At 33.0% G+C, this 27,154-nt stretch overlaps 1 protein-coding gene across 1 annotated transcript in view; it reads right to left on the bottom strand.

Moving 5' to 3' along the window:
- Positions 1-27,154, bottom strand: part of LOC118185578 (peptidylglycine alpha-hydroxylating monooxygenase-like) — a 77,299-nt gene that overhangs the window by 42,035 nt on the left and 8,110 nt on the right. Inside the window, exon 2 of the mRNA XM_035355456.2 lies at positions 6,321-6,378. Within this exon, the coding sequence (XP_035211347.1) occupies positions 6,321-6,378 (58 nt within the window). The remainder of the gene's footprint in view (positions 1-6,320; positions 6,379-27,154) is intronic.

Here is a 27,154-nt window from a genome sequence, read left to right on the forward strand (position 1 = left end):
TCTAAAGGATATGCTCAATTTAAAACTATTTTGCGATATTGCTGTTCAACTGAATTTTATGTTTTAAGTGCGAAGAACGTGATATTTTATAAATAAAGGTAACAGACAAAATGTTAAAAAAACGCCCCTATGGACATAATTTAAAATCTGAAACCTTTCAGATTTTTATTTTTATTTATTTTATTCTAACTTATCGCAACGCAAATTTATTTACAATTAATGCTATTTGTCATAAAAATTTTAAGAATGTAAAATAATTCCATTAGCATAATAATGCATTGAATAAATGGTAATTAACTGCAATTTATAGGGCCGACCAGTATTGGTAATTCAACTCGAATTAAAATTCAGGTGAATGGGCTATTTGTATGGATATTTCCATAGTATTCTTCATGTGGAATGCAGATACAAGCCAATTTCCTTTTAAAAAGTTCCCCATGGACCTGATATTAGATAGCTTTCCTCTGCTTTGCCAAATCAAATAGCCATTTTATGCCCCATTAGTGGCTGAGTAGTTAAGACCGCTGAATACTGGTACTTCGACTCGAGTTCAAACCCAGGTCAACAGATTGGCTGAATATATGGTTTCCGTGGATTTCCCATGTGTAATGTGAATACGAGGATGTTTACCTTAAATTCTCAATGAAAATATCCCTTTTCTTAGGCATATAACCCTAGTATGCTTTGCCTTAATCTAATAAATTGAATCCTTATATTTAAGTAACTCAAGTGCATAGTTAGCATGATTAATCCTTAGATTTGCCTAGTGAATTAAAACAATTACGTTATACTTTCATGGTGCCAAAGATATTGTGTTTACCGAAAGCAATATCACTGTGATCTCAAATGAGCTTAAACACTAATGTTCATTTTACATAAATTCATTTGAATGAATATTCATATTTGAATGGAGATTTTATAAACGAATTCCGTTGTATTCGTCTAATTCATGTTGCATATTTATGTACTGAATATTCGTTTTAATGTTATATGGTAAAATGGTAAAATATACATATTAGCGTAAGAACTTCTCATGGAATTATTCAGTGAATTGAATAAAGTTTCCGAAGGAAATTGATAAATCCAATCTAGTTCAACCGCAAAAATTGTAAATGAGATAGACTTTGAAAAAGTACATATTCCACCCGAATAGGAATTTTTATTCTAATAGCAGCACCATAAACATACCCGATACTTTTGTTAGACTCTGTCAAAAAAATAATTGCTGCAATAATTATATTTAATGGATACAAGGTCACGTAACCACCCAATTGATATAGTGGTTAACGTCGCTGACTACCGTGCCGAAGGGCCCGGGTTCGAATTCCGGAGAAGGCATGGTGTTTGTAAGTGTATAGTGTTAGTGCAGCATGACGGCACTCTAAATATGCGGTGAGCCGAAAGTCCTGTCGTGTGGTTTGGTGGAAGGGGAAAGCTGTGAGAGACCTTCTTCTCCGTCTCACCCGGGGTGCTCTCCATCAAAATTGGGAGCGATCTCTGCCACGAGAAATTTCGTGGGCTTGGCCTGACGTTGCTGTCAGACAAGTGAGCATACGTAACTACAACAACAACACAAGAACACGTGCTTGAAATTCAAATAAATCGACGAATTTAGCTTTAAAACGCAACAATGCTTTGACTTTTGTTTGAAAAAGAAAAAGAAAAGATTTAAAACCGTTCACATATATCAAAGATGAAGAACGATTAATAAATAGATAACATTGAAAACGTTGGGCGTTTGTCATATTTCTGCTCTGTTGCATTTAGTTCGGGGCTTTGAATACGAAGAAAACATAGCGTGGACGTCATGCCCTGAAACTCGCAAATACATCATTTATTTCAAATAAATAAATAAATATAATAAAACTTGTACAATTATTAATAAAAGCAGCGAGTGAAAAGTTCAAAGCAGAGTTTCCCATCGAGTTAGGTATTGATCCCTGGGAATTGATGAAATTTTACAAAGGATCAATAATGATCAGGAGTATAATCAGAAATAGGTGTCGATAGCCGAATATGTGCCGGCAAATTAATCTTACTAACAAAGATCGCATTGATTACAAAAAAAAAAAAAATGTTATAGTGATATTTAATAGGGGGACCGGAAAGTAATGTCGTTTCTGCGCATGTCGACAACAATATGCTAAGGGCAAAAGTGGAAGCAAATCCATGTCAAACACTCTTAACCAACCTTGGTCGACCATCCAAGAACATTTAAAGCAGAATGGAAAAATAAGTAAAGCAAAAGACAAAGCCAACCTATCCACCCCATGCAACGTATTGCTTCAACGGCACCATACAGAACCGTTTTTTGATCGTTTGATTAGTGGAGACAAAAAAATAAGTCCTATATGATAATCCAAAACTCAAAAGGCAGTTTTAATAGAGGTTACAAAGGGTTTACATCCCGAAAAGATGCTTCTGGGTGTTTGATGGAGTATTCGCGGAATTGTTCATTTTGAATTGCTGAAACCTGGACAAACTGTTATTGTGAACAATTGAATCTAGTGAAGCAATCCTTAATCGAAAAATATCCGACGATTGTCAACGAAAAAGGCGTCATTCTGCAACATGACAATGCAAAACCGCACTGTGCAAGACGAACACTGGAAAAATATAATGAATTGGGGTGGGAGGCACTACCTCACCCACCATATTCGCCCGATATCGCCCCCTCCGATTTTCATTTTTTCCGATCCCTACAGCATTTTCTTAGTAACAAAAAATTTGAAAATTTGGATGATGTCCAAAATGCCATCTCGAGATATTTTACTCAAAAACCTATTGATTTTTATCGGTCTGGGATTGAAATCGGCGCACTAGATGGCAAAAGGTTTCTGATAACGGGGGTGATTATATTATTGATTAAAAATAAAAACTTGTTACAAATTTATTCATTTGAATTTAATGTAAGAAAGCGACATTACCTTACGGTCCCCCTATTAATTATTTATTGAAATAAAGCTGCATTATATGATAAAGAAAGAAATCATATAAAATAAATATAAGGGAAAACATACCCTAAAATTATCTAAAACATTTTTAAATCAATAATATTTTTAATGTATATATTTTTTATTCGATATATGCAATATAAGGAGGTAATACGCAAGAACACGAGGAAACACAATAACAAAAATACGAATAACGCAAAACTAAGATGGAAAACAGGAAACAGGTTGAATATTTTTGAACGGTATGATTTGAAATCTAAATTAAACAATTTTACACCAAATATTTTTTTTAAAATGCGCCAATACATCAGTTTAACTAAAATCGAACTGTTGTGCAATTAGAATCTGTGATTATATTTTTAAAAATCTGTTTATATTTGTAAAACTTAAAATAATAATAATACAAAAAATAATTAAACGTAAACATAGTAAACCATTTTTTAAGTCTTTTGCTCCTATTCTTAATGAAATTGTTACTTTTAGGCTATTTATGTGCAGTTATTTGTATTATGATTACTGGATATTATAAAAATGTTGTAAGGGAATTAATGAAGAAAACCATCCCTTTAAAAGAGGTTGATGCAAGAAAAAGCTTGGAAATACCTAATTTAAAGGAATACTCTGTACCGTTGACATGCGATTTCTTTCCCAGAATATACAGCGCAGATTCTAAGTATGTACAGTACAACTCCAATTATCCGAATCGCTTTCAGAGTTAAAAAAAAATTAAGACGAAAACGTAGTATTGGACAATCAACGATTTCAGACATTAAAAGGAGCAAATCTACACTTTTAAACTTCGTGGTCACTGCTTAAAAACAATGATAGAAGTTCTTCAAGAACATCAATGCAACAACAAACAAAAATTTAAAAGATGTCCTTTTCAAGTGGTTTTTGCAGTAACGGTCGATGGGAAACCCAATTTCGGGGCCGATTCTTTGTGAAAAATCTAAGATCTTAGCTCAAAAGCTTGGTTGTTCATCCTTTAAAGCAAGTAACGGCTGGCTAAGAAATTTTAAGTGCAGACACTGTGCCCATCAAACAGCTTACTTTGACTGAGATGTTCAGCAAGTAATGACTTTCATCACTCGTAAGTACTGTGCAGTGCGCTATATAACACCTTTTCATTTTGATTAATTAAAACCTGTCTTTCTTTAAAATATTTTTTCTCCCATTTTCAACATACAGTACATATAGTAATTAATTAAACTGTACGTAGGCCCTTTCTTTGGAAAAAGTCCGATTATACGAATTTTTCATTATCCGAATAGGGTCTGGTTCCAATTGATTCGGATAATTGGAATTCTACTGTATATGGTCCTAATACATGGAAAGCTAGGAGCATTTTATAACCATTAAATTATTCAGTTGAACTCTTTCTTTCAAAACCCTGAGCAAAAGAATTCTAAAAAAAAAGAGGACGACAACATCGTTAGAGAATTAACCAGAGCGTTTAAAATTACTGGCGTGACGAAAATTATGAATTCTGCAAAAGTTCTGATATTAAGGATCAAACAGGTTCTATAAACCAATACTAATAAATGAGTAAATAAATAAATAGGAAAATTACAGAAAAAGAAAATGAGCCATATAATTAAAAAAATATACTGAGAAAATCACTCAAAATTTCGAACATTCATCAAACTATTGCTCATGATGCATTTCCCTTCTTTCAGTTTTTTATAACGTTTTTCATCAGCTAAGGAATCTTTACAGAAATATTCCGAACAGAAAGATTTAAAAGTAAATCATTATTTTAGGAGGGCTCTACGGCATTTTCTCCCTTCTTTCACCATGTACTCGTGAAGTAGCGCCTAGCACACTCGGCGCGCATTCGAAGGGTCCGGTTCAAGTCCCGGAGAGGGCATTGCTCATTATTCATGTCTCCTTCTTCAAAATAACCTGATGAATCTACGTGTGGGGGCCCGAACTAAAAAACATGGGGAAGGGTAATCGGGCAGCACCAGGATTTGGCGATTGGGTCCCCTAAGGAAAAGGGAAAGTATGAACTGTCCAGCATACCTTCGTGGGGTACACTCGGCACACTCGGCGCGTGTTCAAGAGTTCCAGATTCGGGTCCTGGGGGGACCATTGCTAATTTTTTATATCTCCTGCTTCAAAATAACATAATGACTCTATAGACTAAATAAGTGCCACAACAGCCCTAAAGGGCCATGGCATGCAGTGCTCCGATATCTGCTTTCCTGACTGTGGACCACAGGGCCCGTGAGCATATGCCCTGAACAAGTGGTCAACTTTAGGTCGCAGGACCCCCGGTGTTTAGTCCCCAAGCGAACTTGGTACTTATTTTATCAACTCACCCAAGAGATGAAAGTCTGAGTCAACCTTGCCCAGCTCGGGGATCCAACCCCGAACCTGTAGGGCTGCTGCGTGACGCTCTAGCCACTGCACCATCAGGCCTAAATGACTCTTTAGGCTTTACGATAAATAAATACCATCGGAGCTAATGCAAAAAAGAAAAACTTATTTTTGGTAGATGTGGTGTTGTTACAAGGCTTTGTAATTTTGTATCTATTAAAGTTAGGAAAAGATCTTCGTGCAACATCCAGTATGCTTTTCGGTTGTGACAGTTTTGGTTTTAAGAGAGTTTTCAAGTAATTTTGGATTTATTACATAACAAGTAAAGGAATAATTTTGCTTCTTCACATACGTCACCATTGAAAAATATATCATAGTATATATTTTCCGTTAACTACCCTAGAAGTAAAATGGTAATCTAACAGACTGTCTCATAAAAAATTCAGAAACCAGTTCTCTCTTAATCCTCATTAATTCAGACAGTGCACACTAACAGAAATTTGGCTAATATTTTAAAATTGAAACCTTAATTTAGAAATTTCGATAATATTTTAAATGCTGCTCCTCACGTAAAGTAGAGCATGTATCAGTTAAGGCCTTTTTATATTAATAATTTAATTTTAATAATAAAATAGATATTAGACATTTCAATTTATAAACTGATCTAACCCAATAGTTGTTATGTATTTATATTACATTTGTTAGTAAAATGATATATAGGTAAATTTCTGGATACTCACGTATTACCACAACCACCTTGGCCATATTTTACAGAATAAAAAGGTGATTCTGTGAACTTTCGGATTGCAGCTGATAATGGATATGCTTGTCTAAAGAACTGATATGTGCATGGTTGCCAAAGTTCAGGGGCTTCTGAAAATTTGGCGATTCCTACTAAGATGGTTGTGATAATACGTAAATTCGATTTCTGTGCAAATAGATTTTAAAAAACTGAGTTCTGTAATAACGCAGCAGAAAGCACAGAAAATATTTTTAAAATGAATGTGTGCATGTTAAATTTGTGGGAAAACTTAAAGTTCTTCTTACCTATATATTCAAACTCAGATCTTGGCATCTTGAAAGCTGTGCACAAATATGTTTCTTTCTACAAAGTAAACAACAAAACATCAAAACTACGTTAGATACCTTTAACCGCATTGTTTATAACATGATATGATATTTTTATAATAAAACATGATTTTATGTTATTGATAATTTTACAAAATATATTAAATATTCCGCAAAAATATAAAGAATATTTACGCAGAAGTATAACACAATTAATTAATTTTCACTGGAGATTCATATACTTAGATTAATAAATGTATTCTAAGTCTGCATTTTGACGCAAAGTACAGGTGTGCCAACATTTTTTAAAGATTTGTAATCTAGACAATCATCTTTTAAATTGATTTTTGTACTTATTTATGATGCAACAATACGCAACAAATTTTCTTCTTGTCTAATTTACAGAAAAAGTTGAAGTTACAAGCAAAAAACATCGCAGCTTTAGACCATCGTGGCATAAAACATCGACATAAAAAACAAATCGGTAACTTCGCAGGTTTAAAACATCGTTCTAAAAGTGTCGTGGTAAAATATAAAGCACTTAGAAACTATTGCGTGGTAATAGCATCGCAGACTTGTATTTTCAGGCTTTACAAATTTTAAATGTATATTTGCGTAATGGTTCGAGCGCAAGAAGGAATGAAGAAATGTTTGTGTTCTAATATTTCATATTGTTGAATTAACTGATAATTTTTTACTGAAAAAGCAATTAGCTAACTTAAGCATTCAAAAACTGGAAATGAGAAGAAAATTAATGCTACACGTATAACAGTTAATAGAATTTCAAACTTACTAGGATTTTAAACTTATGTAGTTAACTTTTAAAGATAATTATTTAATTAATCTTCTTGCATAAAACTGGATTAGTAATAATCTCTTTTATAATGTTAGATCGGTAGTGCGGATATGCATTTAAAGCTTTTGAAGTATGAAAACATATAACTGCGATGTTATCACCATGTGATGATTTGTAGGTGTCTTATTTTTAACACGATATTTTCTACCAAGACTTTTAAAACTGCGAAATTTTTTAACCGGTTTATATTGTACCACGATGTTTTAGAACTGCGAAGTTTTCTCTTGGCTTCTTTTCTTGCACAATGTTTCGTATAACGACGTTTTCCCTCTGCATTGTTTTCTCCGCGATATTTTCGGCGAACATGAAAGCTGATTACCGATACCGTAGTAGGTCGTTTTTATAAAACTTTTCCATTACGCAGAATACCTTAAGAATTAAATGACAGAGAGCAATAATAACGGTAAATATGAATAAAATTTATTTCATATTATAAAAAGCATAGGTGATAGAAAAAAACGATTTTTATAATCGGCACCCCAAAGCTCCTAAGAATGAGAATAAATTTAATAATATCATTGTTTACCTGTTTTAACGGCTTGAGTTAAATAAAATATTAAATACTTTTGTTAACATTCCTTTTTTTTTTTTTAGTCCAAAGGGATTTGAATCCCGAAGGACTATAAGTTTCGTTTTGGCATTTTGCGTCGGACGGATAAATGTCGGTTCACTTTTCAAACTGTTGCCATAAAATGTTAGAGTCCTGCATTATATTTGAAGAAATTAAATAATGAAAATCTGCGTAAATGTATGTATATTTCTCACATTGTCATAAAATAACGGTACATAGAGTCATCGAATTTTGAATAACGTAATCCTCCAACGAATACGAGCATGCGGAAGACCAAATTTGAAATTTGAAATTTGTTTTATGATCGATTTCCTATTTTTTAAAACTTTGACGAATTTTTGATTAACAAACTCAAGGATTTCAAAGCGAGCAATGGCAACGTTGTGCAGAAAAAACATTTTTATCTCCAGCGCGTGAGTCTCTGTATCGGAAATTCTAAAGATATGCTCGTTTTAAAACTATTTTGCGATATTGCTGTTGCACTGGATCTTATGGTTTAAGTGCGAGGAACATGATATTTAATAAAGAAAGGTAACACACAAAATGTTAAAAAACGCCCCTTTGGATGTAATTTAAAATCTGAAACATTTCAGATTTTTTTTTTTTCTTACTAGTCATTAAAATTAATTCTCATAAAATAAAATTATTACATCTGCATTACAGATACGTCTATATACAGGGTACCCGTAAATGTTGCTATTGCGACAAACTTCTGGGGGAGGAAGGGCACATCATAAGGATTTAGAATTGCACAGGAGCCCATGCCCGGAAATGTCAGGGGTAAGTGGTAGCAAAGGTAGAAGATGGGAAAAGAAACAAGAGTAATTAATTTGAAACATTTATTGGACATGAATACAAATGGTGTAAGACAGCTTGAATGTTACAACAGATGTTCGAAGTTTGCACCATCAGACGCCAAACATGCCTGACACCGAAGAACCATTTATTGCTGGACATGTTCAAACACACCGGGTGTTTCTTTGGTTCTAGAAGCTGCGCAGGCGAGTGTTGCCACGAGATCCGTTTCAGACACAACAGGATCGTGATAAACGATACTTTTGATGGCTTTCCACAAAAAGAAATCAAGGCTCGATAAATCCGGTGAGCGTGGCGGCCAGGGAACTGGTCCACCATGACCAATTCATTGATGCGGGAATGATCTGTTCAAATGGCTACGAACATTCAGTTCAAAATGAGTCCACTTCTTAATGACCCGTAGTCACACAAATTTTGATGTAGACGTGCAAACAAAGTGTGATATGGTTGATTGTCTGTCGGACAAGCGTTCTCGATATATGCGGGCTGTGGTTCGTCCATTACCCTCAGGTATTCCATACACTAAGTGCATGTTTGCAAGCTTCCGGTTCGTACAGCGTTCCATGCTCTTCGTATGGTACCTGCCGCTCGAATAAGGCAATCCTCACTTTTCACTACTACTCTCCTGTACAGCACTCCCTGGCGGCGTACAGTGATGTTTCTGGGCATGGGTTCCTATGCAATTCTTAATCCTTATGATGTGCCCTACTTCTCCAGAAGTTTGTCGCAACTTTTACGGGACACCCTGTATATTTCATTTCCATGCTTCATATTCCACTGCCAATTCTACATTCTTTACGTATACTCACACGTAAAAATTAGCAAACATTAGCAATGGAATTCCAGTTCTGAAAATGCACTTCATTCCACGTTTCATGCAGCTATAAATGGACCTTAATACAGTGCGTTTTAATCATTTAGTGCTTCAAATATTAAATATTTTATTAATTATCTACGATAACAAATTTATAAAGCTCCTGAAATTTTATAGCCGAGCTAGCACTTTGTGGCACGGCCTAGTTGCGGGGAATACGTTTTAATTCTTGTCCTTCCGAACTCTCACAAAAGCATCCCTCGAAAGCTCTGGCGGGATATATCTCATTTACTGCTATTGCTTACTACTATTGCGTTTAGTAATCTTGATTAAAATGTTAACTGTAAGTTAAGATAGGCGTGTATCATAACTGTTAGTGTTATGGAGCCTTAACCCTTTAAGCTCTGGATCTTTTTAGCCACGCCAAAGCATAGTGTATAAAATATTCCTTACAGATGTTAGAACTCTTTTGCAACATACTGACATGTACCTACTTGGGTTATAAATATTAAAATGTCGTGGTAATTACCGCCTTCAGATCTCAAGCTAAAATATCATAAAAATATAAATATATATTACAATATTATTAAGATTCATTGTAAATTTAACACTTTTATTTTTTTTTAAATAAAAAATGTTAAAGTGTGCTTTGCAGTTTTTACACAGGACTCTGGAATGTCCTTCACAAGTTTCCAAATTACAACGCTATTCGTACCCATGTTTGAGTATTGGACAGTGTCCACAGTGTGGTTATATCTTACTTCCCATACAGAAACCTCAAGGAGCTTCTGACGTTTTAGAACTGGTTGCTGTCTACCACGTCTCGATGGTATATTCACAGAAAACCCATAAACTGCTAAACTATCTGCGATTTCCATAGCGATTTTAAACATAACAGGTACCGAATTTAAAGATTATTTTATCTAAGTATCCAAATTGAAGAAAATATTAAATGATTTCTATTAAATCATTCTAATTAATATAAATATTTAAATATGTGTGTTTAATTTCATTAACGTTATGATACCATATATCTATGAATTTAATTTAGTTTAATCACTATAAAAACAATTTTAACACAGAAAAAAACTAATGCAAACAATATTTCTTCTTTTATGCATCATAGCACTTTACTCAAATTTTTTCATGAAATCTAATTGAATGCAGTTGAAAAAGAAACGGCAATTTAAAATTAAGAGAAAAACTTTATAAAAAGATATATATATATGTTTTGCAGAATAATTACTTTAGATAACAAAATAAGCACAAAATCTTATTTTCGCAAAATCATAATAAAATAATAAAAAAGATAGCATTTTAACCAGAAGAATATGTTTCCTTTTTGCTATCAGAGATACACTTTTTTTTTAAATTCGGCTATTTACCTGAAAGCTGATTTTACAGATAAGAAAACTTTCAAACTGGTACATTTGGCGCATGTAGTGGGCGAACTGTTAATTCAAACAAATTAGAATATTTTCCAATTAGTTACATAAACCTTACAAACTTCTCTAAACTATAATATTCTCTAAACTTTTTTCTTTCATTAAATATATGGTGAGAAATTCATCTCTATTTCATATATTGAATCATAAAATTTCGAAGGCTTTCCTGTTAAGATCAGTGAACTAGGAATTTCAAGAATACGTACTCACTGTTTTATAGAAAGGTAAATATTAACAGCTGCTTTTTTGACCTTGCATTTGAACAGAAAGATTTATAAATATCAAGCACTGATTCTTACAGCTATAACTTAGAATTGGAAGAGACCTATTTTTTACTTCTTTGTAAGAAGCAAAGGAAGTTATTGTAATCGTGAAAAATTTCGCGTATCATATTTCAACAAAAATACACATTTTTACCGTTCCTGAAGCCATTTGGAGTGAACGTTTGTATATGGGATTGCTATAACATGTAGTTGTGCATCTCGTTTCCTCATCGCAACCGACAGTGCCAAACATGTATATATATATATATATGTGTGTGTGTGTGTGCAATAAAATCAAATTTATAAGTACTAAAGTGAGAATACTGAGATACAAAAACGCAGGAATTCTGATAACGAAGCACGTAGATGGTATATTGAAAAGGATCCATACTGAAAAGGAAGAATTCTGATTGCATCGTATGCTAATATGTTAAGTTATGTTATGTTATGTAGAAGTGAGTACGTAAGAAACTTGACAATCGAGGAGGATTAAATTCCATTTTTATTTAAAGTGAAATATGTGGCCACAATTCACTTGGCACTCGAATCGTCCTGTTTCCAGAAACTTTACATTGATAATGTTACGACAGAACGAGAACACAGCGAAATAAAGTCTAAGCAGCAACAAAGGTAAAAGCGAAGTGCTCATTTACACAATACGGTAGCTCGCCAAGAGGAATGTTTTGATTTAGATTAGAAAAGTTTCAGTTCTCAAAATCTCGAGTTCAAGTTCCCAGTTAGCTATGTCATCAGCATAACATAAGCCATGTATCATAGGTTGATGTAGAAATGAAAATCCAGGAAAATTATTGCAATTTTTAGAATACAGTGACGAAATACTAAAATTAAAAATGAGGTATTAAAAGCCTGTTGTTAAATTTAATTACAAAGCTGATTTACATATTTTTTCTTACATAAATATACATAATCACCTACTTAGCCGACTTCAAAGTCCTTAAACAGGCTTTATTTTCGCAATCGTTAGTCGTAATTATATACGTCCAGTTACAGATGCGTTTGAAATTAGGAAAATATTCACGTTTTTTTCAATGTTAAATAAAAAAAAAAAATAACAGTTTTCGACAAATAACAGAATCTAACTTTTAAAGTGGTCTCCCCGTTCCCATACTAAAATTTTGGAAAGTTTCACACTCGTTATTAAAAAATAAAATTACAAGAATTTTGGCTTCCGTACGACAAAAACTGACCGGGATATTTAATTTCAAAACTTGCAATTTGTGATGTCATTTTCAACTTGCCTTGAGAGAGTTAGAATAATTCGAGGAAATAAGATTAAATGAAGTTCAGCAAAAAATGTGAATAATTTAATAGGCCATACAAGGAAGTTATGTGGTAACACATTAAAGTTTTTATTGATGTGATTCAAATTAATGTGAAAATATTTAAGATTGATATGATTAAAAAGAGACAAGACTATTATATCATTTGTTATTATATAATATAACAAAAGAAATTAATATCAAACATAATTCCTGGTCTGTAGCAGACATTCATACTATGCAAAATGAGATTATGCCATCCCATTCGCCTGGGTTGGCAGCCAGAGTGAACTACCACTATTAAGCGATCTTTAGCCACTTGGCCACTGTTGGGGAAAGATGTGCTTGTTGAGGAACGTATCAACTGAACGTATCAGAATTTTCAATGGTAATCTAGTCTTTTAACTTTCAGTTATTCTCCATTATTGACTCTGTTTATTTATTATCATTTCAGTTGTACAATCTAATATTATCATATCAATTTAATATTATTGACTCTGTTTGTTTATTTATTATCATTTTAGTTGCACGGTCTAATATTATCATAAATCTAATATTTTTGACTCTGTTTGTTTATTTATTATCATTTCAGTTGTGCAATCTAATATAAATAATATATACATAGTATAATACTAGTATAATTCAGACGGTTTGGTTACACTGGGTTACGTAAAATCACGTGCGAGCTATCTACCAAAAAGAAAAGATACCTTCGTCGAGGACTTTCTAAAGGAGGTATTGCATATAATATTGTCTCACCACATGACACGTAATACACATGATACACTTATATCCACGTGACACATGGCGAAAACCACAAAAATGCCCGCGCAAGTAGTCTGTTCGCCGGTATTTGAACTCGGGTCGAATTAAAGTGTTCAACTTAACCGCTCAGCCGCTGATGAGCCGAAATTCAGAAGGGACTCTAGATACAAAGATAATTCAAAATGTTTGATCGGGTAAAGTACTTTGACAGCTTTCTCAGGTTAAGGGCAAGCATGATGTCTGTTGTGTCAAATAACAGTAGCACCTAGGTATCATGGGCTCCAGGAAAGCGTCATTAATCTGGATAGATAGTGTAAGGGTCTTTACCTGCTTAATCAGGATAAATAACAGGCGGCTCCTGCACTTAATTTAATCTAACCTAGGCAGGTATCCCTGAAGCTGCTTTCACATAATTAATTAATTAATTATGTGACATAATTAATTAATTAATTTCACATAATTAATTCACATAATTAACCGTTCCCGTTAAAATGAAACATATTTACTTAACATCACTTCAAGACACAATATTCTGTCTTTTTACTTAATATTTTTATCAAAAACAACTGAACGTATCAAAGTTACGTAGGTGAGACAATATTATATGCAATACCATTTTTTAACTTAAAAAAGTCCAAGGCTGTCTTATATTCGAACCAATACGGTTAAGTAAAACTTTTGCCAGTGTAATTTAAAATTCGTCATTCCGTTTGCAGTTGGAAGCGCTGTGTAGACTTGAATGTGTAGCCAAGAAAGAAGCATCAGGTTTATATAACACGAACTAAAATGACACTCCTAGATGATCCATGTTGCTTCTTTCTTAACCCCCTCCCTTCCTCAACAGCGGAAAGCAACATTCCGTCGGCCGTGGAAGAAGTCAACCGCAAAAGCAGAATGTGCTTAGTTGCATAATTAATAATGTATACAGAATGTGCTTAGTGGCTCAATTTGATATTGTCAGAACTGCTATTCCTTCTAATTGCCTTGGGAAACTTCTAGTAATCCTGAATGGGAAGAGGGAGCTTACTCAAGCTATGTTCGTGTGTGCGTGGAAGAGACAATACAAATGAGAAGAGTTAACTTTACCCTTTTTCTCACAGCGTACAGGCGCTCCCGCGCATCGGGATACAGAGACCAACACTTTTGGTTTAAAACGTAGAAAATAAGAACTAAACTAACTTAACTAAATAAGAACTAAAATGCTTTATAGAGACTATTAACGTGAAGATTGGCTACTTGGGAAGTATGTACGTGTGTAGTGAGCGAAATGCAAATACTTCAATACGTCTTAGTATATCAGTAGGAACTAAGTTCTGGCCTTAAAGGCAAACATGGAATGACTGAGAAGCACGAGCGTGGCAGGGCAGCGTTAAGGCTCTCTTCCTCTCTCGGCTAGAAGCCGCTTCTTAAATACTTATACAGTTTGCATAAAATAAACATAAAAATCGTACTCGCGCTTATTATGGCTGGAAGTGAAAAATAAGAGGGGATAGGAAAGTTTTAAAATAAAACAAACGTTAGTAAATCTTAAAATCCTTATAATATAACTAGAAACTAATATTAAATTTGCCTATGCTTTTGAAAATCATTATAAATTAGCTTCAATTTATCTCTCTCGATAGTTTTAGATAGTTACAAGGAGGAAACCTTTTGCGATTCCTAAAGAGAAACATACCTTTACAACTGCATATAAAAAGTTAAAAATAAAAATATATCATCAATAACTCAATAGCAATAAAAATACACAAAAGTATAATTAAATAAGAAGCAAAATTAAATATAATAAAGGGATGCTTGAAAACAAATGATGTGCGGAGTAGCATCTGCTCGCTTTCACAACAAAATCGTTTAAAACACTCTATCGGGGCATTTTTTTATTTTAGCGTTTCCTTGTCCCATTTATCCTAAAACCAGTTTAGTACCTAGCTTTACTTTCACATAAATAATAATTACTTGAAAGCTACTGCAGAAAAATATATATTAAAATCATATGACAATTTGTGGAAAAATGCCGGAAACCAAGAATACGGAACAACGTTTTTGAGGCGTAGAAAAAATCTTAACCGTTTAAATTTGTGTGTTTGTGAGGCACAGGTGACTCACACGCTTCAAGCAACATAGCACCTGTGAATCACGTTCGATGCACACGGCTTCGCAAATTAAGGTCGCTGTGAATCATCGCTGATTCACATGGCAGTCAAGGTGTTAAGGGGAAGTCAAAGGCCGAAAATAATAATTTGACTAACTGTTCATAGCATAGCATTGAAAATCCCCACCTTCCCGGAATCGAATCCCGGAGAAGGCATGCATGTTTATAAACATATAGTATCTGTGCGGCATGGGGGCACTTAAAATATGCAGATAGTCGAAAGTCCCCTCGAGAAGGGAAGAGGAGTGAGAGAACCTCGAACCTGTCTCCCAGAGGTCCTTTCATTCGAAATTGGGAGCGGAGCATACTGTCGCCTGTATGGTGCCCAAGATTCTTGCCAACGACAGACAAATATGAAAATTTGAAAGCTTTCATGTATATATATATATATGAAAGCTTTATATATATATATATATATAGTATTTTCAGTTTTTCCCTAACTTTTATCTTTTCTCATTTTTTTCTTCTCGTTGAGTAATATCTAGCTTTTCGTGAATTAAGATCACACGATTCCGAAACGAGAACACGAAATAATTGCGAGTTTTCCCCATTATTGGTAAATGAAATGCTAGTAGCGTTATCTTATGACAAGGATATCACTAGAATGGCTGCAGGATTATAGGGTTGATGCTTTTAAAGGCTAGAGAGAAAATATACACAGCATCTCTATGTTTTACCTGCAATATAATTGAGAAAGTTGAATAGAAAGATATATAAGAAAGATATTTTAATTTTATAATCAAATACTAATTCTAAATAATAATATTTTGCTATGCCGATGTAATTTCGTTAATTTCATTTTCCGTTGTTGCATTCTTAATTTTAAGCCGCATCTTTGGTTATCATTTTTACCCTAGAAAGTTTGGTTAAGATAGTTGATTTGGTAGAGAATCTATTATATATGAATTTAAGTGCATTTTGATTGATATCGACATAAAATATAAATAAAAATAATGTAACTGAAATGAAAAGTGATACTGATGTCTCTAAAATACCAGAATCGAAATTTAAAACAATTTTTGATAGTTTTGCATACCCGATAAAGCTGAAATTGAATACTTTAATACACTGGAAATTGAATCGAATTTGAAATTTAATATTTTTTTTAGTTTTCTGCACTTGATTTTAACTGAAAAGATTTTTTTCACTTTTCGTGCGTTAGGACCTGTTACAAACACTGACTATTTTACAACTTTTTAAATATTGATATAACTTAGATGCATTTGATAACTGCTATTTAAAAAATACTACTGCAGAAAATAAAGTTATGAAGCATACAGTTTGAGTCAAAACGGAAGTTAAACATTCAGAATTCAAGTAATAAAAGATAAGAATTAACAAATGTTATTAAACTTTTATGCTTTAATTTTTTTATATTTCTTCATTTCCAGTTGTCGCAGGGCTTTCTGTTGCTCAGCAATTGCAAGGAATTTTAGTACTTGAAGAAATCCTTATTTAGAGGCAAGTTTAATAAGTTATAATGAATGGCGTTTAGTTTCTCAAGGTAACAGCAGTTACCTTGAGAAACTAAACTGATGGTATACCAAAGTCTGTGACCAGTGAAGGCTCACTCTCCTCTCGTTCCGCGCTCATGGCTATGCATGGTCATGCACATGTGATTATAAAGCTCGGACACGGAAATTAGTTATTTTAGTAATTACAGACAAACAACTGGTGAAGTTACCATAGCTATCACAAGCATTGTCGGGGTACACAGCTAGTCGCAGAAGTTAAATCATCAGGAAATTCTAAAAATGTGTTCATTTTAAAATTATTTTGCGATATTGCTGTTGAATTGAATTTTATGGTCTAAGTGCGAAGAACATAATATTTAATAAATGAAGGTAACACACAAAATCTTAAAAAAATGCCCCTTTGGGCGTGATGTAAAATCTGAAAGCTTTCAAATTTGTTTTATTATTGTTGTTTGTCTTTAAGTTCGGATTTTTTTTGGGGGGGGCGGGACTTGCAATAACACACCCAAAATAGCGATGTTTTCAACCGACGGACAAGCTCGAGAGTGCGGCGAATTAATATCTGGTGTCAGACTGCGTTCTTAGACTTCTATATCACTTTGTGGTCTATTGTTTCATTAGGTGCATCTTCATGTCTGAAGATTGCATGAAGCTTTCTAACAGTCTGGGGTGTCAATCTATTGACTTGCCATTCTTGAAATGAATTTTCACAGTCAAACTTTGTTCTTTTGTGTAGTGCTCCATGTTTACTAAGTTGCAGCGAAATTAGAAAATGAAATAATAGTGGTAAAATTCCAGTGTTACCATGTCATACCGTATTCTTAAATCGGGAAATTTACTTGTTTTAAGTATGAATAAATGTTTTCCATTTTCTAATAAAGCATTCTTCTGGGCATATTAAGCTCGGCGTTTTTTGGAACATCCTCTAGAATCGAATGTTATTATAGTCTATGAGAAATTTGCATATTTTGTGCCAGCTCAGCTCAGAACACACTAACCTGTCTATTCATAGAGTACTGAAATGTAGAAATAGAATGTATATTATCTATCAATGCATATGTACTTTAAATTTATTTGAATGCGCTATTTTTAATTATTTACGTTTTAGTTAATTATATCTTTAAAAAACAACTATGAAGAAAACGTTTTGCAAAAAAAGTGGTATTTTTATTCAAGAAAAGATATTTGCGATGGAAAACCACAAGCGAGATTAAATTACCTCATTCAGAACATTACGAGAAAAGAGGAAAATGATGATAAGCTGACAAATCTCAGACAAGAATCTCATAAATTTTATATACGCAATAGGCAGCTGATAAGTTTTGAGATTTATATAAAACAACAAAGCACGTGTGTTACAAAATTTTGCCTATAATCTTAAGCCATTTCAAATGAAGAGTTTAGCGCAGACTAGTTTTTGTAACAAAGCGCATGTCGCGTTTCAACAATTTCAAAAATGTATTTGTAATTGAGGGGGGTAAATTTTCAATTATAGATAAAATACTATTTAATCCCATTACAGAGGCCAGTTCTTATGTGCTGTATGACCTTCAAGAATCCACAAATATATTCGACAGTCTGAACTGAAAGTTCCTGAAATTGAAGAAAATTGGTTCGAAAGTTTACTTTTTACCACTTGTTTGCAATAGCAACAAAAAGAGCATACGAATATAAGTTTCCCTTATACTGTTTCCTATTTCTGGTTTGTCAATAAATGAAAGCTAGCTTTCAGATTTTATTTTTAAGCTTTTATTGTTTATTTACTTATCACAAAAGTCAATTCGATTATTTCTCTGTGTAAACTTTAAACTGCAGTTAGAAATGAATTTTATTTATTGTTTTCAAGGATTCGTTGTCACTTAGAATAGTTATTTATTAAATTTATGTAAGTTCCTTCCTGAATTACGGAAAATCACTCCAAGGTTACGTGCTGAGAAAAAATATTTAATAGAGAATTCCAAGGCCAAATAAAGAGGAGAGATACCATTAATTGAGATATCTTAGTTATTTCTAATGGAAATTTGCTCTTATTAACATTACATAGAAGGCGGATTATAAGCTGTTCGACATTACGACAGAGAAATCATTTCCAAAATTTTAATTGTTTAACCAAAAAGAAAAAAAAGAAAAAAAAAATCTGAAAGGACTTAAATTTTAACGTCGCACCAGAGAGTTTTTTTTTTTTTTTTTTTTTTTTTTTTAAAAGGTCTGTTATGCTCTTGTTGAGTTCGCAGTTTACCAATCTGCTCTTGGACTCACTCCGGCTGATACAACTTATTTTAATCTTTTTAAATTTATTGGTAAACATCATTTCCTTTGAAATTATGCCACATAAAATTCATCAGCAAAATCATTAAATTTTTAAACATACTACATTCTCAGAATTCCCGATATATTTCTGTCTTATATTTCTTATCCCAGAAGGGCTATTAGTCTCGAATCTCATTTTTAATTTGAATCACTTTTATTGTGCGTTTCACTTTTCAAATAACAACCGCTAGCGCGGCGAACTGCCGAAGCTAGTTCTCATAAAAAAGAAAAATACATATAATTTTTTAATGAATCGAGCTAACATAATTTCATGGTTCCAGCTAGTAATTAATAAAAGAGATAGATAAAAAAGTAAAAGATTTATTAATCAATAACAGGCGGATTAAATTTAAAAGAAATATCTGATGTGGACAGCACATGACTCCCTTGTACGGCCTATTAAATTATACACATTTTTGCTCCATTTCATTTAAACGTATTTCCTCGAATTTCATTAGGGATATATTTTTCATTCAATTAATAATGTTCTCACTTCACAGCAAAGCATAAATACATAAAAATTCAAAACATCTTCATTAAAAATATAGAAAAACATAAAACACCAAATACTATTAAAACTGTTAAAAAGCTCTTTTTTTAATTTTTTTTATTATTTTTATTTTTATTTTTATTTTTTTATTTTATTTTTTTTTATTTTTATTTTTATTTATTTATTTATTTATTTATTTTTGCAATTTAAAATTAGAGTTGCTCAAAAACAAGCAAATCGGCCAGCGGGCAAGGAGCCAGATTTTTCGATGCACGAAATTAAAAGTTTACTTCTGGTCGCACTCAGCAAATGGATTGGATTATTCAATTATGACAAAGCACACGAAGGCTAACCTGCCTAAAGGTAGATGCCTTCGTGGAGGACTTTCTAAGGGAACCTGGCTCGTATACACCTTACACATGGGAAAAACCACAAAAACGCCCATGCAGCCAGAATGTTCGCGGGATTCGAACCTCGGACCGAACTACCAGTGTTTGGCGTCTTCACCGCTCGGCCGCTGGTGGACCGCACTCAGCAAAAAGACATTGAAGGTGCAGAAACTGACTTAATTCAATGTTCTGCTAAGTTTCAAGCGTAAACAAACATGGCAGCTCAATTAGGCTTGGTCCTACTTAAACAACTTTTAAATTGTTGATAATTCATTAACTGTTGCATACAGATTAACCAAAGGCATAAAAACCTTAATCGGAACATAAGAACAATATAATTCAATCACTTTTAAAGCAAAAAATGCATAATTTGCCAACACATAAAAATTAAAAAATTGAGCTTACCCAGCCGAGTTACAGAGTGGGCAGATATATATATATATATATATATACTTTTGAATGAAAAAGGGAGGTGCACAACTACATGTTATAGCAATCCTTTATACAAAATTTCAATGTTCTGAGGTTATTTGTTTTTGAGTTATGCGAGATATATACGTACGTACGCATAGAGGTTACGAAAAAAAAATCTCTTCTGAATCCATTTAAATAGATCTTATAAACCGTTTTGGGAAAAAGAGTCCTTCATTCTGTCCTCACATACATAAGTCACGCAAAAACATCGTTAAAGTGCATTCGATAGCAGTGAAAATGGATATTTTCTTTGAAATATACCAGATATTTTTCGTGATTACAATACTTGCTTTACTTCGTAAAAGGAAGTAAAAATTACGTAATTACGCTTCTCTAAATTGCAACAAACTAACGTGTAAAAGTTAAAAATATTTTATATCGGGAAGTGGTTATACATTTTTTAAATCGCTGACAATACGATAACAGTAACGACAATATAATTTTACTCAGTCGCATTGCAGTTCTGATAAAAAAATACCATCGGATGGAAGAGGGAAGCCAAGAGTATGGTATATTTCAGGGCTTTACCGATGCATTTAATGTATCTTAATTCCACATAACCTGATGTTAACACTGCTGGAGCTACAGATGCTCTATTTCTTATATAATTCTCTTTTACTTTATAGTCTTTTGCTTCTTATTCCAATAGATTTAAAAAAAAAAATTCATTCAATTTGTAATATGTAGTATACATTATGTACTATGTAATATGCAGCATACAATAATTCACTAAAGATTAGGTGCTTAGAATACTATCTAGGAAGCATAAGATTCCCCTGCATTTTATTTATCAATTAATATTTAAACAATACAACTCTGATTTCTTTTTGTTACTAATTTCTCTCAAAATATTCTAATTATCATAAATATACAAATTTAGAAACGAGTATATAAATAATTTCCGAAACTTGTTGCATTAAAGGATCTTTTCGAATCTTTATTTACTTATTTTCAAAATATTTCAACCTAAGCTATTATTTAACCTCCTCAAGCTGCTTTTAGAATAGAAAATGTTAAGTAATATTGCTATTCATAATACTGAAATATTTTAAAGCGCAGACGACTGACTCGCAGACGACAGCAAAACAAATGAGCTGCAGATGTTATCACATCTGCTGTTCTTACGCAGTGATGCAATAGCGTGTAAGAATGTAATAACAAGTACAGCCTTAATGTAATAATATTTACAGCAGAACAGATAAGTTAATTTAAAAGCTAGAATACTCATGACAGCTTTAGTAACTGTTCTTTTTTTATTTGCTAATTGAAACTCGAAACAAAACGGTATAAATAAGTCAGTGAATGGTTTTGAGCAGGAATTGAATTTATAAAGATATTAATCATGAATCGTATATGTGTATAAATATCCATTCTGGTAGAACTTTCCATATTTTGAACTTTCATATTAAAATGCTGAAAAAATTAAAAGTGTTAATGCCTCAGTAATTCTCTATTTGTATTCTACTTGAAACAGATTTTAATTTTAGCAAAAGTTCAGTTATCTACATATGAGAACATTTTTAAAAAATACTAAATGTGGTGTCTTTGTTTACATTTTTGCTATCTTTGTTACTCTCTACTCCCATAAACTACTACATATATGTGTTACATTGAGGAGCTATAATTTTGAGAACTAATTTTTTAAAACTACTCGTGCGATTTTTACAAAACTTGGCAGTTTGACATAATTTGAGTCGTAGAATCAAAATATGGAAAAAATGGTATGTCACTTCCGAAATAGTTCGATTTCGTATCAAAATACCTAAATTAAAACAATGCTATATATAAATCTAATACATATCCTAAGTCGCGCTTTAGAGACATGAAAAACGCAAGATGAATTTCGTCAATCGGACCAGTAGAACAGGAGACACAGTAACAGTCCTATTTATTTTTTTTTCCCGCAGTGCATATTTCTAAGCGATTTTTAATAAATTTCAATCAACTTTAGGGAAATAAGAATTGCACATTGTAACGTAAAACAACAGTCTTTTTATCAAGGTTTGTAGGGTTTTCCTTATTTTGCATAACAAATTTATTTTAAGTTTTCCTGTTCTAAACTTCTCAAACTTCGCCTCACATTCTCTCGCCAGGATGTAAATTTAAAGTAAAGTGAAGTGCTATTTAAACGTGTGATTATCTCAGTTTATTCAGAGCGTGTTTCGCTAGCCTAGCGCACGTTTTGTTGTTATTTCGCGGTCACGCTAGTAAGCCTTTTGGCCTTATCAGTTTAGTATCACGCCGGTTAGATTTCTGTGAGTCCATCTCTAGGAGTAATTTTGAAGTGCGTTCTTGCACTCGTTTATTTTTCAGATTTAAATTTGTATTCTAGTCTACGTTTAGTTACCGCCGCAAGTGAACGGTGTTTTGTAACGCACGAAGTCCGTGCTTTCTGTTAATTAATTTCTGTTAATTTAATAAAGGGTTATTTTCCACCCTTTCTTCTGTACTGGTATTTAATTCACGCCTGTGCGAGAATTCGCCAGGTTCATTGTAGGATCTAAGTTAGTGTTATGTGGACAGCTAGAGATAGATCTTACAGTAAAGGTTACTATATTATAAGGTGTGTGACGTCTCTGATTCCTAATCTGCTCAAAAGCAATTACTCTTTTGTCTCTTTTTCTCCCTCTTATGTAAGTAAATGACGTTAGGGTTGGGAAAAGCCTAACATTAATTGTATACTAACATTGGTTATTATCGCTTTAGCTATCGCTATTGGACATTTCCTGGAGAACTTCCAAAACATTAAATTTTACGCATATATAACTCTTGAATTTCGCAGTTTTGGAGGTATTTTTATAAAACTCTCAGCAGTTATTGAATTTTATGAATTCGAAGATTCCTATGCACTTTCTCGGACACCTAATCGTTCACTTGCATGATTACTTTTTTTTAAAGTTTTCTGAATAAATGTACATTACAAATCAAATTTTAGTTTTAAAAATAATTATTCAACATTGGACTCATAGGGGACCGCAGATATAGTATTAGAATTGCTCTTCTACCTTATTTTTTGGAGTTTTATCTAAGATCTATATTCAAAGACATAAAATCTGCAACTGCGTTTTTCCAATACCTCTCTAGTGGAAATATTCTGAAAGCACACCCACATAATCGCTTTTGAGTTACGAAACCTGTACTCAGAAACATGGGCAAGAAGTTGACTCAATGCACAGGAAACGTAATCTTATTCCGAGTACGTATTCCTCACAAACATTAACGTCTGTTGCAAGTCTGTAATTCTCAGATGTTTCAATCAAAATCCGAAAAATAATATGGAGAAGTTCCGCAGTTAGACAGGAAATTTATTATAACTGTATGTCTAGTTTAACATTAATGACGGTTTTTTAAACGTTTTGGAGGAAACTTCAAGCTCTTCTCATTTCATTTCGGTGTCCTTGCAAAATAGAAAGCATCGTTCCTTGAAAGAAATATTTGTCGCTAGCTTCGAGCGCAAGCGATCCAGCGAAATAAATACATAGCTATGACTTTAATATATGTTTCCCCCTTATTAAATAAGCGCACATTTCTCAACATAGTGTTAATTTACAGTTAAAACATAGCACAAGAAGCTTGTTTCCCTATTATTTGGAACTGCTGTATATAACACTTTGCCGGTGATGGGAATTTAAGCCAAAATTTTATTAAACAGAAAGGTCACTGTATAGTTATATTCTTATATTCCAGGTCATTAATCAGGCTCTTTCCAATGCTCAAATTCAATGACGTTACTTGTCTTATTGAAGTGGAAGAAAAGATGACACAAAGGGAGTAGCTATCGTAGTTATGGAGCAGACTTTAGACAATGACAACACAGCTCAAAGATTTCTAGTCGCGAACAACAGACCTTGCAGTGTAGTAACTTCGGTCATATATATCATTGAAGCATCCAAGTTTCAATATACTGTTATTAATAAACGCCAAATATAATCTGTGACTATCTGTACACATCGAATATGCCTAAATTATCTCATAAGTGTTGTTGATATTAATTAAATGGGCCAACTTGATTTTTTTTCCTTTATAATTTCACAACAGTTTTATTTTAGATCTAAATCATGCTATTCAAATTAACTTTAATTTTGACCTGAACCCTGAAACAATACGTTTGTTTATGATTTCTTCTTTTTTCATTTCCAAATAAGAACTTTACCCGCTGAGCAATCTGTAGCAGGTGTGTCAAGACAGTATCAATATTTATTCAGGCAGAATTTTTATTCTTGCCTCAGTAAAGGAAGCAATTCTTTAAAACAGAATTCTTTTTCGATTTTTATGATTTTAAAAATTTTATTACCTTTGCAGAGTCATTAGGATTTTTTAGGGGCAGAAAAGATGAAAAATAGCAAACGCCTTCGCCGGGAATCGAACCACGGAACTCTGGAATACCGGCCCAGCGTGCAGAACCACTACACTACAAAGGACGCTAGGAAAGTGGGAGAAATACCTTATATACTCCCCTTTTTAAAGGGCGACTAGGGTTTTAGGTGACCTAGTCGCCAAATCCTGAGTGCGGAGAATCATCATTCACAACCCTTTTAGTTCGGGCGCCACTTGTAGAGTCATTAGGATTTTTTTAGGGGCAGAAAAGATGAAAAATAGCAAACGCTTTCGCCGGGAATCGAACCACGGACCTCTGGAATACTGGCCCAGCGTGCAGAACCACTACACTACGAAGGACGCTAGGAAAGTGGGAGAAATACCTTATACCTTTAAAATGTAATTTAAAACAGATATCTGTCAATGATTCTTTAAAATCTTACTAGAATTAAGTGTAACATTTTAGTTCATATTTCGTTGCTGAACAGAATTGGCATGAAACAGAAATGAATTAAACCTCTTGCAGCATCTTTACATCAGCGTTCATTTTATAGTACGTACCAGCATTAAATAAGAACATTATATGCATACAAAGTACATTATGCTCATGGAAGATTCGCCAACTATAGTTTTTTCGTCCTGTTTTATTCCACGTATATTTCTGATTAAATATACATTAGAATTAATCGAATAATTTAAATACAAATGCCTCTAGTAAAAGCTTGATTCGCATCTCTAATTGCAAGGTAGAATTAATTTTAATTATTACTTCTTCTATTGTTTTCATTAAACAGACGGCTTGTCTAAAAGTATTCGTAATTTTTTTCCTCGCACTTAAAAAAACGACCTTTTTCTTTTCGTTGATGGACCTAATGGGATTATCACATGTAACGACATGCAAATCTAGAAGAAACTTTTCCGAGAAATGAACAAGTCTGGTATAAGTAGAAATATATCAAAATATTAAAATTACATTACCGTTTGAAAACTGGAATTACCATTTGATATAAATAGAAAAGAAAAGAGCAAATAAAATATGAAAAGGTTCAGATTTTTATCGATCGCCAAAAAGGCTCTTTTAAAGTTTAATATGGTTTTATCTGTAGAGATTATCAATAGACATGGCCCAGGTGGAATAGCGAAACATTTTACAAGATATTAGATAAAGCTGCATTTACAATTGTAGAGTCATTGGGTAATTTTTGGAAGCAGAAGAGATGAAAAATATGCAACCGCCTTCGCCGGGAATCGAACCACGGACCTCTGGAATACCGGCCCAGCATGCTACCGTTACACCACAAAGGCACGCTAGGGAAGTGGGAGAAATATCTTATACAATGACATGGGAACTTTATATATCTTCTGTATATTTATAGCATGAAAAATATGTAATATAATTCTATAAAAATATTTTAGGTTTTTAATTAGACATAGTATGAATTAAATGAATATTGTAACAGACCTATTTAAGGGTAATTGAACTATTTTATTCACGCCATGAACTCATGAACTGTAACCGAACTATTTTATTTAAACGCCATCTCGTGGCGATATGAAAAAACGTCAGTCGACCTCCAGCCGCCATGATGATAGCTTACTATGTTATGTTATTCTCAATGTTTGATGTTCCATTTGGTATATGTTTCATTTTTATGTATATTTCTTTTGTTTGTAACCGTTCCTGTGTGCTCTGTTAATAAATCCTTTTAAAGCTAGCCGGCATTTGTGTCTATTGAGGAACGGCTACATCACATTGGCGCCCAACTAAATTTGAATCCAAAATGGCGCAACAAAATGTTTAGAATTTCTGTTTGGCTTTAACAAGTTCTTACTCCCGAATTTAACTTTTAGTTGCTGGAGATCGGCTCAGTTTCTTTTCAGGTTTGGACTGCTGGTCAAAAATTCTAGAAACCAATTCTGGAATTAAAATTGTCATACCGTGCTGCTAGCACATCGAATCATCAACTGGACAATTTCAACGGAAAAGATAAGTTTCGTTTACATTATTGTTTAATCTGAGTTTAAAGTTCTTTTAAATTGATTATTTATTATAAGCTGCTTCTTAAAGCAAATGTAAATTCTTTACTGAAATCTCATTTATTGATACTACATAAGAGTATTAAACGAAAGCAAACAGCTTTCTGTTAACCAAACGTTATTTCTTGAATTGTAATTTGTTATTTTAAAATGTTAATTCGCATAGTAAATTAATTTGTGAATAATATTGTTTCACTGAATACATGTTTTGATGTTAAAGTTTGAATATATTCATGGACGTTGTTCATTAGAATTTATTAGTTTCGCTTCTGCATACAGCAGCAGATGTTTTCCCCCCCGCGGAAATGTTTAGACTAGCGATGATTTATGATGTGTTTACGTCAAATCTTTTATTATTTTTA

Source organism: Stegodyphus dumicola, chromosome 2 (genome assembly GCF_044657685.1).
Source record: "Stegodyphus dumicola isolate Sdum_Otavi_A_Nest chromosome 2, ASM4465768v1".
Taxonomy (NCBI): domain Eukaryota; kingdom Metazoa; phylum Arthropoda; class Arachnida; order Araneae; family Eresidae; genus Stegodyphus; species Stegodyphus dumicola.